The sequence below is a fragment of the Homarus americanus genome, unplaced genomic scaffold (assembly GCF_018991925.1).
Source record: "Homarus americanus isolate GMGI-L3 unplaced genomic scaffold, GMGI_Hamer_2.0 scaffold57980, whole genome shotgun sequence".
Classification (NCBI taxonomy): domain Eukaryota; kingdom Metazoa; phylum Arthropoda; class Malacostraca; order Decapoda; family Nephropidae; genus Homarus; species Homarus americanus.
Window position 1 is genome coordinate 11410812 of NW_024716703.1, and position 14631 is coordinate 11425442.

General features: G+C 42.6%; 1 protein-coding gene across 1 annotated transcript; it reads right to left on the reverse strand.

The window, feature by feature from the left end:
• Positions 1-13242: 13242 nt before the first annotated feature.
• On the reverse strand, positions 13243-13872 carry LOC121858379. Its single transcript, XM_042354821.1, has one exon. The coding sequence runs from the start codon at positions 13870-13872 to the stop codon at positions 13243-13245; it is 630 nt and encodes a 209-aa protein (XP_042210755.1).
• Positions 13873-14631: the final 759 nt, after the last annotated feature.

A 14631-nucleotide genomic window follows, 5' to 3' on the forward strand; every position in this document is an offset into this window, starting at 1 on the left:
GACTCCTGTTGTCTCACTATGGTTGTCAAAATACTTCGTCCGTTGTCATATTTTTTCAATACAATTTTGAATAGATAGTTTTTTGAGTTAATGTACCTGTATTTATACATAAGCCTGTAACACTATGGGTGTGTCTGACAGTTTTAACTGAATTAAAAGTTTATTTTTATTTTTCATTGAGTTATGTGCCACTTATATCTCTCGAGGCTTAGTAAATACCATTAAAATTATAAACTTTGTCAAACGTGAAAACAATGTCTTCCGAAATAAAACTAGCCACATTAGTGTTACAATTTATCACGAAAACTAATATAAATAGAATATAGCAAAAAGATTCGTACTTGCAAGTTCAGTAATACCTGGAAATATAACTTGACGGAGGATTTACAAAACTCTGGGAACATCTGTCATTAGAAATTAACTTCTGCGGTTTAGTAGTGACTGTAGGAAAAGATTTGTGGGACTGCCTGTCAACACACCTAGGAAACAGCATAGGGCGTGAGTGACAAGAAGTCTGGCGTCCAGTGATGTGTTAGGGCGTCACATTAGTAAGGGTGAGCGGAGTGATGCTGACCTCCTGCAACAAAGTGGGAAAACGCTTGAAAGAACTAAAAGAGGAACAGGTGGGTAACTCATAAGAGGTCACCCAGTCTCTTCACTGAATATGGGGGTCCTGCTAGTTGCTAAAGAGGCTTATTGGAAAATATTACTTACGTAAGGGGAAAGTACCCATTAATTGTTTGTGCACTAATAATTTCAAGCTATTATCAAAGGGCATTATTTCGTACTGCTGGAGAGGTGGACAAGCATGTGTCAATGCGGGGTGCATTCGTGATGAGTCTTGGAACAAGTTTCTGGGGAGGTGGAGTGACAAGGGTGTAGACTGTCCTCTCACTGTACTGTACAAGTCTGTGCGACACCTTGCAAGAAGTCACTCGTGCTCGGTGGGGAGAGAAAATTGTGTATTTTTTAAAGAAAAATATTTTACTACGTAGAGGTTTACAAACGTTAGTATTTTTTTTTCAATGTGAGAATTTTGGTATGAGACCTGGTAATGCTTCGGAGTTCATGCTCTCCATTTTTTTCTTATTGTCAGTTACTATAATTTTAGTGTTTGTGACCTTTCCTCCTGTTGTTGGGTTAGCATATCCCCTGTCTTTTGTCTAGAGTAATTATCATTCTTTTAAGTCCAGCAAACATTCATTTAGGCCATATCAACATTTAGTTTGTCCTCTGTTCCTAAATGGTTTTCCTACTAGAATAACTGTAGTGATGAGACGTGTGCTTACACTTACCTCACCTACCTCTTCATGTGGAACCGTAAAAAACTTCTGAATCATTGGGTTCGTGAAGAGGCAGGTGAGGCGACAATACTTTTGTTGGTGAGTGTACATATTAAGGAAGTCACATACCACGGCAGGTCATCCACGTGTCAAGTCTAACAAAAGCAGTGTCGCTGATAATGTCAAAGAGATAATTTATTTTGAACCTAATGCTCGTCTCGTGTCAGATATGTTGCCAGCCTTCTCCACGGGTGTCACGTTGCATGCTTTCTGCATGGCGGGTGACTGAACCTGAATGATACTAAGGTTGGTTGAAGATTTTTATAAGTCTTTAGTTACGGTACAGCAGGTTAGAAAGTTTAAGCAAAGTTGCCGAGACTGCATCTAGTAAGTTTAGTTACGCCATCATGCAGACAATAAGGCAAAGGTTTCTTGTAGGCGAGCTGCCGGTGATAACAGAGTTTTTAGTTAATCGTTTTCTTGTTCTATTTGGGTTACATTGTAATTCGTATTATTAACCTTTTTTCCTGGAATTGTATATATGCAATTATTCACTAGAAAACAATGACTCATTTTCTTGTTGTTGTTTGATATCCCAATACATTAGGAAACGGAACTCCACTCTGGTGCTATTCAATGTAACTATGTACCGGGCAGGTAGTGCCTCAACATGGAGTCCGCTTTTGGTGGTTTTTAATGTAACTTCTATACGTGCTAAACACATAACTCAGCGTGGAATACCTTCTTTTTCTACCCGGTAGTATTTGATGTACCCGTACTCTATAAAGTGTGTTTGACTACTGAATACTCAAATGAAAAGGAAAAAACTGGCTACTGATATTTTAATGATAATGACGATACCTGTTGGTATAATAAGTGTGGTTGTGTTGTTTGCCTTGTTTTGTGTTCTATTGTATTGAGCTCATTCATGTAGTTTTGTAATATTTTATTGTTCTGCACTGTATTACTTTGTGTTATGCTGTGTTTAATTAGAATGTATTGTTGGCTATTTCCTTACACTGCCTTGGGCCGTGTGTGGAGGTATGGCGGGTGTTGAGCGATAGTTATGCACTCATTGACACTACCAAGCTGTCCCTTCCTCGCGCTACAATAAATATTTCATCCTTCTATGATTGTCATTAAACGCCATATATTTTTGCCCTGTGTCCCCCTTCTCCTCCTTCTCCTCCTCTTCCTCCTCTTCCGCCTCCCTCCCCTCTCCCTCCTCCCCCCCCCCACCCCCTTCTCCTTCTCCTCCCCCTCCTCCTCCTCCCCCTCCTCCTCTTCTTCTCTCTCTTCCTCCTCTTCTTCCTCCTCCTCCTCCTCCTTTCTCTCTCCTCCTCTTCCACCTCCTTCCCCCTCCCTCCCTCCTCCTCCTCCTCCTTCTCTTCCTTGTTTTTGTTCTTGCGTGGTGTCTCCCACGATATTTTTTGTCTCGTGCTGCATTCATTTATTCTTTCAAAATATCTCCCCCCCCCCCTTTACCAGTCTCATCCTCACAGCCATCTACCGTCAGTGCCGCGTTACAGCAACAGCTTCATCATTAAACTTTAACAAAATTTCTTTTGATTTATAGTCACAACAAGAAATAATGGGGTTTCTCATGCATTATCATATACCCTAACCCTCAAAGCATCTGCGACCCAGTACCAGTTTTATGCTTTCGTTAAAATTGTATGAATATTAATATTGAGATTGAAACAGTTTATTGAGCCAGAAAAACACAGATGCATAGTCGATAATAATAACAATATTAACATGGCTGAGCCAGTTGAGAACCTGAGCTCTGTTGAAGGCACCTGATAGATACTGTACATTTATCTCAAGGAAATATTATGTAACATTTATCGTCATCTGAAATAGTACACATAGCATGGTGGTAGGAAGACCATACAGAATGTTACCACGGTTATCACTTCGTTATTAATTTGATTTATCTTATTTATTTTTTACATTTATATTATAAGTATATATATATTTTACAGTGGTGTTGATATACATAAATATGATAAGCAATACAACATGAGTTGGAACAAGAGGACAGAGCTGTCAGTATCATGTCTAGTCGGCAACTATAATTATTGCAATGATAATTTCTATCTGTCTACATGACAATCTATGATATAATGGTTTTGGTGGTACAATATAAGCAGGGATATAAAGTAGATATTACAAGAATATTAATACTTAGACAATACAGTAGATATTTTTTTAGGAGATGATTTAAAGGAAAGGAGCGTAGTGTTTGTTCGGATGGGTGGGGGTAAGTTGTTCCACACCTTCACACCATGATATTTTATGGAGTTCTGGGACTGAGAGGAGCGCATGGGGGTGGTCCCAGTAGCTCTGGGTGTCTTAACTTGTATCTCTGATTATTTCGGAAATGGAAATAATTATTGTCAATCAAGTAATTGATAAATTTGTAAACAAATGGGGCACAACATTAATTGTTAATATCCTCGAATTTTAATATTTTCAATTTAGCAGATTGTTCGTTAGTGTGATCAGTTTTTATCAAGTAGGTCATTGTCCGCACAACTCTCTTCTCTGCAGTAATCAGGGGTTGTTTTTTTTTGAAGAGCAAGAGGCCCCCCCCCCCCATAGTGTGTGACAGTGCATCAAGTGTTGGTAAACAAGATCATAATAGATTTCTTTCATTGCTGCAAGAGTGATTGACGGACGAGTGAGATACAGGATACTGCACTGTTTATTGACTTTACTGTGAATGGCTTGCACGTGGTTTCTCTAGTTAAGTTTTTCATCAACAACAACTCCAAGGAATTTATTATTTTGTTCACGTTTGGGGACTGTATTACCAAGGTACAGGGGATCCAAATCTACAGTTAAGTTTTCCTTCTGTGAAAGATTGTGTAGTGGGTTTTTTCAAGGTTTAAGGTCACTTTATTACGTATTACTCAGATCCTGACTTTAATAAATTCAGTGTTCGTAGTTCTCATCAAGGAATGAAAATTTGAATTGCTGGGATAGAGATTACTATCGTCTGCAAGTATTTTTATTTTATGACTGTGCTGGAGTGTACTACATCATTTATGTACAATAAGAACAGTACCGGACCGAGAATGGGGCCTTGATGGACACCATACAAAATTGGTGAGGAGTCAGATTAATGATTATTATAGCTTCCTGTTAGACAGGTATGTGGTAAACCAATTGTGGTCGACAGTATCAAAGGCTTTAGAGAGGTCCAGGAATATACCGACTGTGAACTGATTGTCATCAAAGGAGTTTAAAATGTCATTAGTAAAGGATAGCAGAGCAACTCCAGTTGACCTTCTAGCTCTAAATCAAAACCGAGAGTCTGTAAGGATATTATTAACACAGCAGAAGGAATTTAGTCTACTACATGCTAGCTTCTTCAGTATTTTACTTGAGGCTAGTAGGACTGATATGGGGTGCAAATTCTTGAAAAGACCTTTATCTCCAGATTTTTTTTATATGCTGGGTGAACTTATAGCAATTTTCAGTTTATCCGGAAAGACACCACTAGTGAGAAGGAGTTACAAATGTGTAGAACAGGTAGTAATAAGTGGGCTACTTTCTTAATGATGCTCATTGGTATATTGTCGTCGCCTGCTGATGCATCTTTGGTCATTTTTATGATGATCAATAATTCATTTACTGTGACAGGATTAAGAACAGCTCATTTTGCTGTCTGTTTTGCAGGTAGGCTCTAAATATCTCATGGTGATTAGGGATGCTCTCTGCAAGATTACTGCCAACATTGATAAAATAGTCATTGAAGTGGTTGGTAATGACGGAGGGTTTTGTTACAACCGTATCATTTATCACAAAAGTTGAGTGAGGGACCGTAGTTTGAGCGTTCCTGATCTGAATAGAATTGTTGATATTCCATGTTTTCTTACTGTTGCCTAATGCTGCCTTGAGCTAATTTGTCTAATAGCTACGTCTGGCATTTCTTACTGTTTGAGTTACTCTATTTTTGATACTTCGGTAAGCATCGTCGAAAGTTATGGGTCTATTTGCAATTTTTTGGGGGAGTTTGTGTTTTTCTTTTATCATTGCCTTGATTTCACTTGTAATATAAAGTTTGGAGATAGATACAGTTTTACTAACTTAGCCTTGAGCGGGAAGCATTTATCAAAGCAAGCATTGAAGATGCAAGAGAAGTTGCAGCAGCTCACGTTAGGGTTGTCGGAGGCATAGATAAGATCCCTCTTAGCATACTTTAAAGTTCCTTTCAAACAGGAACAAGAGCATGTTGTCGGCGCAGTAGTCTCGATATTTTATTGAGACTCTACGAGACCTTTCAGGTCTTGTGGCTGTTTTATACATGGCAAGAACTGGGAAGTGATCTGAGATATTGTTATAAATAATTCCACGTGCAAGATTGTGAGGAGTGTTGTTAGTCCAGATATGATCTATCACAGTGGTAGAGGTGACAGTTACTCTAGTGGGTTTGGTTATTGTGTTGAAGAGCTTATAATGGCAGGTAGAAAGAAGGTCTATTACTGAGGTGTCGGTTTCTGATTTTAATAGATCAAGGTTGAAATCTCCTGTAATGTAGCAAAGTTTCCTCTCTGAACTTATGATAGAGATAGGCTCCGATAATTTATCAAGAAAGTTCCTTACATTAGAATTGGGTCTTCTGTAGATTATTCCTATTAGGATATTTCGTGTGTCGTTACGTAATTCAGTGAAAACACTCTCCATCAACTCTTTCTGAACCTTTAAATCATCTCTGACAAAAGTGTTATACTTATTATCAACATATAGTGAGTGCGATACCACCACTGTGTCGTGACGTGTTGACCCAGTGTGTATTATAACTACGGATGTTATACAAATGGTCAATATCGTCAGTGAGTTTGGTCTCACAGAACCCAAGTACATCAAATTTGTGGGCAATAGAAGATATTCACTGTTCTATAAAGGTGTCTAAGTGAAGGAGAATACTGGTGATGATATGGCTAATTAAGGAGAAGGAATGGGGTTGCATGAGGCTGGAACTAACCTCGAGAGAATCAGGAAAGTAATAGTTACAGTTTGGGGTTGGTGTAACCCAGTGAGTTTTGTAGAATGGTATGAGGGTCAATATGAGAGAGTCTTGTGTCGACACCATGGTCGAAGGGGGTGGAACACATACGGTCCAGTACATCTAAATGAACGACACCAGCATCATCAGTATGGGATTAGTGGTACTGATTAAAAAAAAAAAACTCAGGGTCACTGAGGTGTGAAAAGGGAAGATCAAAGAAAGTTATAAAAGTGGGGGATAGCATACTCACACGTGCTACAAGCACAGAATTAAGATGACTGGTGCTGGTGAGGGTGACTCCCAGTAACTTGTTCAGGTGGGTTGTTGTTTCCCACCGCAGAGGGTGGACGTGTAGTTCTCGAGTTGACCAGCAGGAGAGGGGGGACTCCACAGGTGATCGCCAGGATGCGGGCAGTGGCAGGTTTTTTTTTTTTTTTTTTGTGTGTAGAGAGAAAGAAGATTAGAGGTGGGGAAAGGAATTTATAGTTCGGAAATTGAAGAAATTTAGGAGGAGGTAAGAGGGGGTGGGCTGACTGCCTAGCTCAGCTAATGGTGTGTTAGGGTTGTGTCATGGGTTAGCTGTTGTCTGTCGGTACAGACACTAGACATCCTACCCTATCCCATTTATGGGTGTTTTAAGGGCCTTATTTCATATTTCGCCGACCCTACTGGCGGATGCTGGTCTAAGGAGGTTGTCTATTGCCTGGCCGTGTAGATCGGGGGTGGTAATGGACCTTTTAAGATTTGGTAACTTTTTGGGAACCATGTATGGTTGTTGTCGTTATCTGGTGGGAGTCTTTGAAGGAGTTCTTGCTCTGATCGTTCTATCTTTTGCCAAATTCTGCTGGCCAGGGTGTGCAGCTGCTGGTTGATGGGTTTTATTCTCAGGTCTCTATGTATCTTAGCTGTGGTTCTGGTGAAGGGGTATCTTTCACCTGTGACGAATCTTAGGGCTTCAGTTTGGACCACCTGTAATTTTAATGTCTGAGTGGTGCTCATAGTATGAAGAGGTATTGCTGAGTAAGTTAATATCGGTGTGATAAAAGTCACCAAGCTGAGTTTTATATTCTCAGGAAGCGCTTTAAAGCGGTATAGTTTTCTCAGCTCTCTTCTTGCCTTTTCCTTCCTGGTGTGAACATGATGGGAGTAACCTGTCGTGGATAGATGCAGGCCCAAGAGGGTGCCTCTGCTTTTGTATTCAATGTGGGCATTATTGGTTACTAATGGATGGGTTTTCCTTTTGCATAAGGGTATCACTATGAATTTCTGGAGACTGGTTTGGATTTTCCATTGTTTTTCGTAATTATTTACCCTTTCTAATTCCCGCCTGGTGTTGTCAACCTGTAACGCTCGCGATTTTCCTTGATGTGTTGTTATTTGAGTGAAGTCATCTGCATACATAATATCTTCGTTAACTATTTTAGTGGGAGGCGGGGGTGTCACTTGTGTAGATAATATACTGTATAGGGTGGGAGAGAGGACGCTTCCCTGAGGGACTCCGCTCATGAGTGGGAAGGTCTCTCCTGTGTGTTGTCCTACTCTCAGTCTGGCATTTCTGCCGTCAAGAAAGTTGCAAAGCAGCTTTTCAATGTTGGCGGGAAGTCCGAGTTGGAGGATCTTATATTTTAGACTGTCATGCCAGACTTTGTCAAATGCCTTCGCTACATCCCTGTGAGTTAGATTACATTGTCTACCACTCGCCGCGGCTCTGGCTATGTTTTCACATTCCAGGGCTATCGCTGTTGTGGTGGACTTACCTTTCCTGAACCCGAATTGTCTGCAGTTGACTCTGTTTGTTGTTTCCACGTGATTTCTCAGGCGGTTATTGATGATTTTTTCTAGGATTTTTCCAGGTACTTCGAGAAGGTAGATCGGTTTGTAGTTTAATGGGACGGCGGAGTTCTTTCCTTGTTTTGGTGTTAGGGTAATAATGGCCTCTTTGAATTTAGTTGGGAAGTAACCCGAGGCCAGGCAAGCTTTCATTGTGGTTCTCAGTCTCTCCATGGCCGGGTTGTTAATGTAGCTGAGGATCTCCTTGGTGATGCCTGAATAACCAGGGGCATTATTTTTGGTATTGGAGATGGCTGTGTTGAGTTCTTCCGAGGTGATTGGTTTGGACAGTGGGCTGTCCACTCTTAGATCCTCCCATATGATTTCAGGGGAAGGCTGAGTGCGGTGTGTCTGGCCCCGGAGTTCATCAAGGACGAGCTCCTCGTGGGTACCATCAAATCCCCTATTATCTCCATTTGTGATTCAGAAGATGTTCCTTCATATGTCCCTGAATATGGTTGTTTGTCTTGGTCGTCATATATTTTACTTCCTGCGTGGTCAGTTATATATGATGACTCGTTACGGCTGCAACCTTTCAGTTTCTTAACTCGACGCCAGAACTCTCCTGGATCGTTGTACGTATGTGAGAGTTGTTCAACTATTTCGGCCCATTTAAGGTTGCTTTGTTCCAGAGATCTTGTTTTTATTTCCTCCCAATCATGGGTCTCGGCTGGTCCCCTCTCTGAGGGGAGTGGGTTCTTGTAGGGCTTGGGGAGGGGGGCCTGGGGGGCTGGTACAGAGGGTGGGTCAGAGGGTGGGTGTCCGTCCAGTGTCCACTTGCCCACGAGTCCCTCACAACAAGGGTTTTATGGCTGAACGTGTGTTTCTCATGTTTCCTGGCTTCTTTAAACTTGTCCATTTGCTGTTGGCGGGCTTTAATCGTACCTGGGCAAAGGTCCTCGTTGACGAAGACAGCAGTGTCTTTCAGCTTACTGCGTTGGTGGAAGACTTTGTCACGGACAGAGGGAGAAGACAACTTTGTTATGATGTCGCGGGGGCGGGAGGAGTTGGGTTTCCCGACGCGTTGAACACGGTCAAACTTGACTTCAGTAAGATTAAAATGTTCATCAGCAGGCGTGAAATTTTGTGCTGGGATGACTCCCAGTTCTCGTGGGGATCTTCGGCGACTCCGGCAAACCTGAGGTTGCTTCGCCGCCCTATGTCGTCTACATAATCCACCCGGTCTGCTGTTGTCGTTAGTTCTGTTTTAAACTTGGAGTTCTTCTCGCTCTTCTGATGAACTTGGGTCCTGAGTGCTCTGTTCTCTTTTGCTTCAATGTTCAACTTTGCTTTTAAGTCGCTTATTTCCCCTTGCGAGAATTCCAAACTTCTTGTAATCTCACTTCGCTGGTCAGTGAGACGCCAGTCAGCTTCCTTTAGTTTCCCGATGGTCTCCTTATTCATTTGTTCTATGATGCCCTGTATTAGAGTCCGTTGGACTTCCATTATCACTTCAGCCAGTGCTGTTTCATGAGATTTGAATTTTTGACACAAGCAGCCAACTTACATATATCGGAGCTCGTGAGAGGAGTGTAAGCTGGCAGTAGTAGTAGTAGTAGTTAAAATTAATTATGTTTCTTTGGGGTTAAGGTGTGAGAAATACTTATTATCCCTCACCACATTGAGCCCAAACATGAGTGACACACCTGTCCTTCTGATCTCATTGTTCGTGTTGACATTTTGTGTTGGGATATCTGACCTGTCAACCTTCCCTGTTGACCTTACCGGCAACCAGTGACTCCCACTGGGCTGCCAATACGACACTCAGGGCTGGTGACAGAACTCATAGCTGCCATCGCGACGGTCACGGATGCCAATAAAATAGTCAGGGATGTTATTACATAATGCTGCCAATACAACAACTCCTTCAGGGTTACCAGCACAAAAATACAGCAATATCCGCAGTACTACCAGCACAACAGTTCACTACAGCCGGTCATATCACACACACACACACACACACACACACACACACACACACACACACGACCTGTATATCCGTTGCTTTAATTAAGATGATGATATCAATGATGGTCTTCTTTTTTTCTTTTTTATCCCAAACAAGTTACTTTGCAGAATTGTCTCTCGCGAGGACAAGTGAGATATCTCGTCTCTCTCATAGCTGGGGGAGAGGCACTGGCACCCTCATTACTGGCACTCTGAACATGGAATGACACGTGGAGGAGGAGGAGGAGGAGGAGGTGAGACGGCACGGAGCTATGGGTGTGTGCCGGGGAAATGCTTTTATTGTGATCCAAATGTCGCGTCTTTAACTGTGCGACTGAGCCTCCCTATGTTCTCCGGTCAACAATACGGGTAACTGAATTGAATTGAATTGAAACAGTTTATTTAGTCTGAAAATCACAGATACAGAGTGGATAATACTAACTATATTAACATGGCTGAGCCAGTTGAGAACCTGAGCTCCCCTGTAGGCACCTGATATATACTGTACATTTATCTCAAGGAAGTATTATGTAACATTAAGTAACACCTGGAATAGTAAACATAGCATGCTCTTGCCATGCCATAAATCAGTCCAATAAACATTTCTTCGTTTAATAAGAGATGTGCTAAAACCAGCCTCACCAGAACAAACTTTCTCGTACTAAATATACTCTTGACCTTCCTAAGACCCTTCGCCGGCTCTCAAGCACTCTAAGCCAGGAAGTTTGGTTTCGATCGGTCAAGTCGTCTAGGAGGAAGGGGAAGAGGAGAAGGAGGAGGTGAAGTTCACGGAATGAGAAGCAGAGAAGACGGTGAAGATATAATAGCGAGGAAATTATTATTTGGTTGTTGTATCAAAGCCTGTGGAAGCCTTGTTGAGCCGGAAGGTATCTTGTCTTGTGAGGCAGAGAGATGCTCCGCTTGGTCTTAACTGATGTACCGCCGGGAGATGTAGAGACGCTGGTCCTGCTTGTTTGTGTTCCCTGCTGAATTACCCCCCTTTTTGGTCTAGTCAAAGCCAAACACGAATGTTCTTTGTGTGAACTCAATGGTGAATTAGTTCATCAGTCATATAGGCAAGGTTGGTCTTTGTGTGAGTTAAACTGCAAACATACTTAAAATTTTTTTGTTCATTTAAGATCTTGACATACTTTCTTTTATCTTCTCAACAACTAAAAGCGATTGGGTACATCCTAGAGAACTGACTCGAAGCTTTATAAATCAATGTAAAGGCCGAGATTTACCTCGTATGTTGGGTAGCTACGTCAAGGACCAGTGGTGCATGTTTCCCCACTCTCTGGTAGATGGACACGACAGCCTCTCCCTCTCTGTAATGAACAACATTTGAGTTTGATGGATAATCCCCAAAAGATATATTAATTTTTTTTTAGTTAATGAAAATAAAGACCACAATGACTCATTGCATATGTGCTGTGACGCGTGGTTCAGTGGTGTGTGTGTGTGTGTGTGTGTGTAATAATAATCATAATAATAATAATAATAATAATAATAATAATTGAAAATATTGAAAAAGTTCTGCAGCCCGAAGGCTGAAAATATACACTGGACAAAAATTACTTATTACATACAAAGACATGGGGTGGGTGGGTCGTTTAGCAAAAGCTTTCATTACTGAAAGAAGAAGGAACATGAATTGAACATGCAAATTATTATAGTTTACAGTTGATGGCCTGGGCCTGGACTGGTCATGGAGACACCAGGTGGTGTGGTGTTCACGTGGTGTAATAACTCGTCCTTGGGTGTTGATATGAAGGACCTCACGTGGTCATTGGGTGTGTGTGTGTGTGTGTGTGTGGTCAGGGGTTCATGGTTGTCATGACATACTCAGCAAAAGAGACAGACAGACAAACAAATAGACAAACAGACAAATAGACAGACAGACAGAGAATAAAAACTCGTAAATAATCATGAGAAAAACTACTAATATTGACAAGAGCTTCTAGCACAACTTTAAAGATAAGGTGACCGAGAATTCATTTGTATGCCATTGACTGTAATGAACTGCACTCGTAAGGAGTTTCTCTCCGCGAAAAACATCGCCACTTAGGGCAGTAAAGGCAGGGGGTGAGGCGGTCTGAGTTTATGCAACCAAAAGAATGAGTAGAAAAAAGAGAAAAAAATAAGGGTAAATAACAAAGGAAAAAAGTAATATGAAAATCCTTACTAGTGGTGGTGGCTAATGGGAGAACCTCAGACGGGTTCGGTTTCTGGCCATCATTTTTCCCCTACCCCTCTCCCCCATCCCTCTCCATCCCCGCCCCCAACCAACTCCTTGGGGAAAAAAATGACCCTAGGAACAATGCATGAAATCTATACTACATGCAAGCCTGGGGAACGAGCGGCGCCCGTACCTGCAACTCTTTCCTCGTTAGCTGTGAGAAATCCGAGCGTTCCTTTGTTGTGATGGTTGCACTACATACGCCAGCCAGCTCCATGACTTGGGCTAGAACTACAACTACAACAACAACAACAATAACAACAACTTTAGGATTTTTTTTTAATTTAAAGAGATTTTTGTCCCCCCTCGCCACCCTCTCTCTTCCCCAGCTTAGCGTTCCCGAGTCAGTACTCCGGCTACGACGAGTTTATGAGTGTTGGATCACGTTATACCGTCACTAGCAGGTTCTCTGTGTGACTATTCTCTCTCTCTCTCTTCTTTCCGCTTTCCATTCTACCTTTCCTCCCATTACCTCATTCTCCATCTTCCATATCATCTCTACAATCTACTCTTCCATCTTCTTCTCTTCCCTCCTTTTGGCATCATTTATTTTCTTCTCTCTCTCTCTCTTATTCTCTCTTCCTTCTCTTACCCTTCCCTTTTTCCTCTTTTCCTTATTGTCCGCTCTTTTTTGTTTAGTTTTTAAACAGTAGATTGATTACATGGGGACCACTGACAAGGTTCTAGCCTAATCATATGATAACTGGTTTAAAGGATAACTTGGGTAAAAACTAACCTTTCTGAAAACCTTCCCCAGGATTGTTAAAATAAATTATCATAAAGTACATAGTTCAGGACATTGGATTAATTAAAGCCACTAAAAATATAATAATGTAGACATAGGAAATAATATTAAAAAAAAATACATAGTAATACACAGTCAAAATTTTAGACCTCAAGTGACGTGCTGTGGCCAGACGAGTAAGTCAGGTGCATAGAAGAATTAGCGGAGTTGGGAGTGTCGCTCGCCATCTATGAGCTGCCATCTTGGCCTGTTGGGTAGTCATCTTCCCGACATCCGGTATGGCCGCCGTGAAGATATTCCTCAGTCGTGAAACTCTGGCCATGAAGGTCCTCTGATGCTGACTGGCTCGTGGCCTTGGCACTTCCACCAGCTGGACGCTCGACGGCACCGTTCTAGTGCTCCTCTGCGCAGTTCGTAGGGGTAACATGAGTCCCGCCAGGTGATGCACCTCTTGGACCTGGGCCTTGGGGAACACAGTCAGTACGGCCACATCTCTCCGGTGCTCCAGAGAGTCCACGGTGGTGACGATGTCATGGGGAGGGTGTGAGGCAGAATCCATCAGTCGTAGGGCTCGTCTCTGTATCTTGTCCAGTTTTCCAATGTAGGAAGGAGCGCTGGACATCCACAACAGGGATGAGTACTCTAAATAAGGTCTTATCTGAGCCTTATTGAGCGTCAGGATCCCACTGTGGTCAAGGAAACTACTCAACCTTCTCAGGGCAGAGACTCTGGGTGAGGCCTTGCTGGCGCAGTTGTTGAGGTGTTTGTCGAACCTCAGATGTTTGTCAAAGTCCACTCCGAGGATTACCATGAAATCCAGGAGTGGCAGAGGCACCCTCCCCTCCCCCACCCATCCAATAGGATTTTATCCTCCACGGCGTGGGCGGCCGCCGGGGAGCGGGATATCACCATCGCTTGTGTTTTCTGAGGGGCTAAATTTACCTGCCAACGTATACCACATCCACGGATCAGCTCCAGCTGCTGGTTTATTCTGTAGACTACTCGCTGGCTATCATGGCGGGCATAAGATCACGATAGGGTGCAGTCATCAGCGTAGGCTGACACCACTGGCATATGTTGTAGGAGGTCGTCAATATATACATTCCATAAAATCTGTCTCAGAACAGATCCCTGAGGTACTGACACCTCTATTGGAAAGTCTCGGGAGGTCTGACCGTTGACAACAATCTGAGGGTCCTCCCTCGTGAGTAGTCTACTAGAAGCAGGAGGAGGTTCCCCTCGATTCCCTTCGCTCGAAGCTTCTCCGGGAGGCCCTTGTGCCACACCCGGTCGAAGGCCCCCGCTATGTCAAGGGCGATCATGAGGATGTCCAGACCAACTGTCCAGCGCATCCTACCAGTCTCCGGAGAGGAGCAGCAGCAGGTCCGAGGTGAATCGAGATGATCTGAAACCAAGCTGCCGGTTAGACAGCAGTTTCTGGTGGTCAATGTGGCGACACACTTCCTCCGCGACTAGCTTCTCAAATATCTTGCTGACCACAGATAACAGTGATATAGGACGGTAGTTTCCTGGGTCCGACTTCGACTGCTTTTTATGGACAAGTGCCACT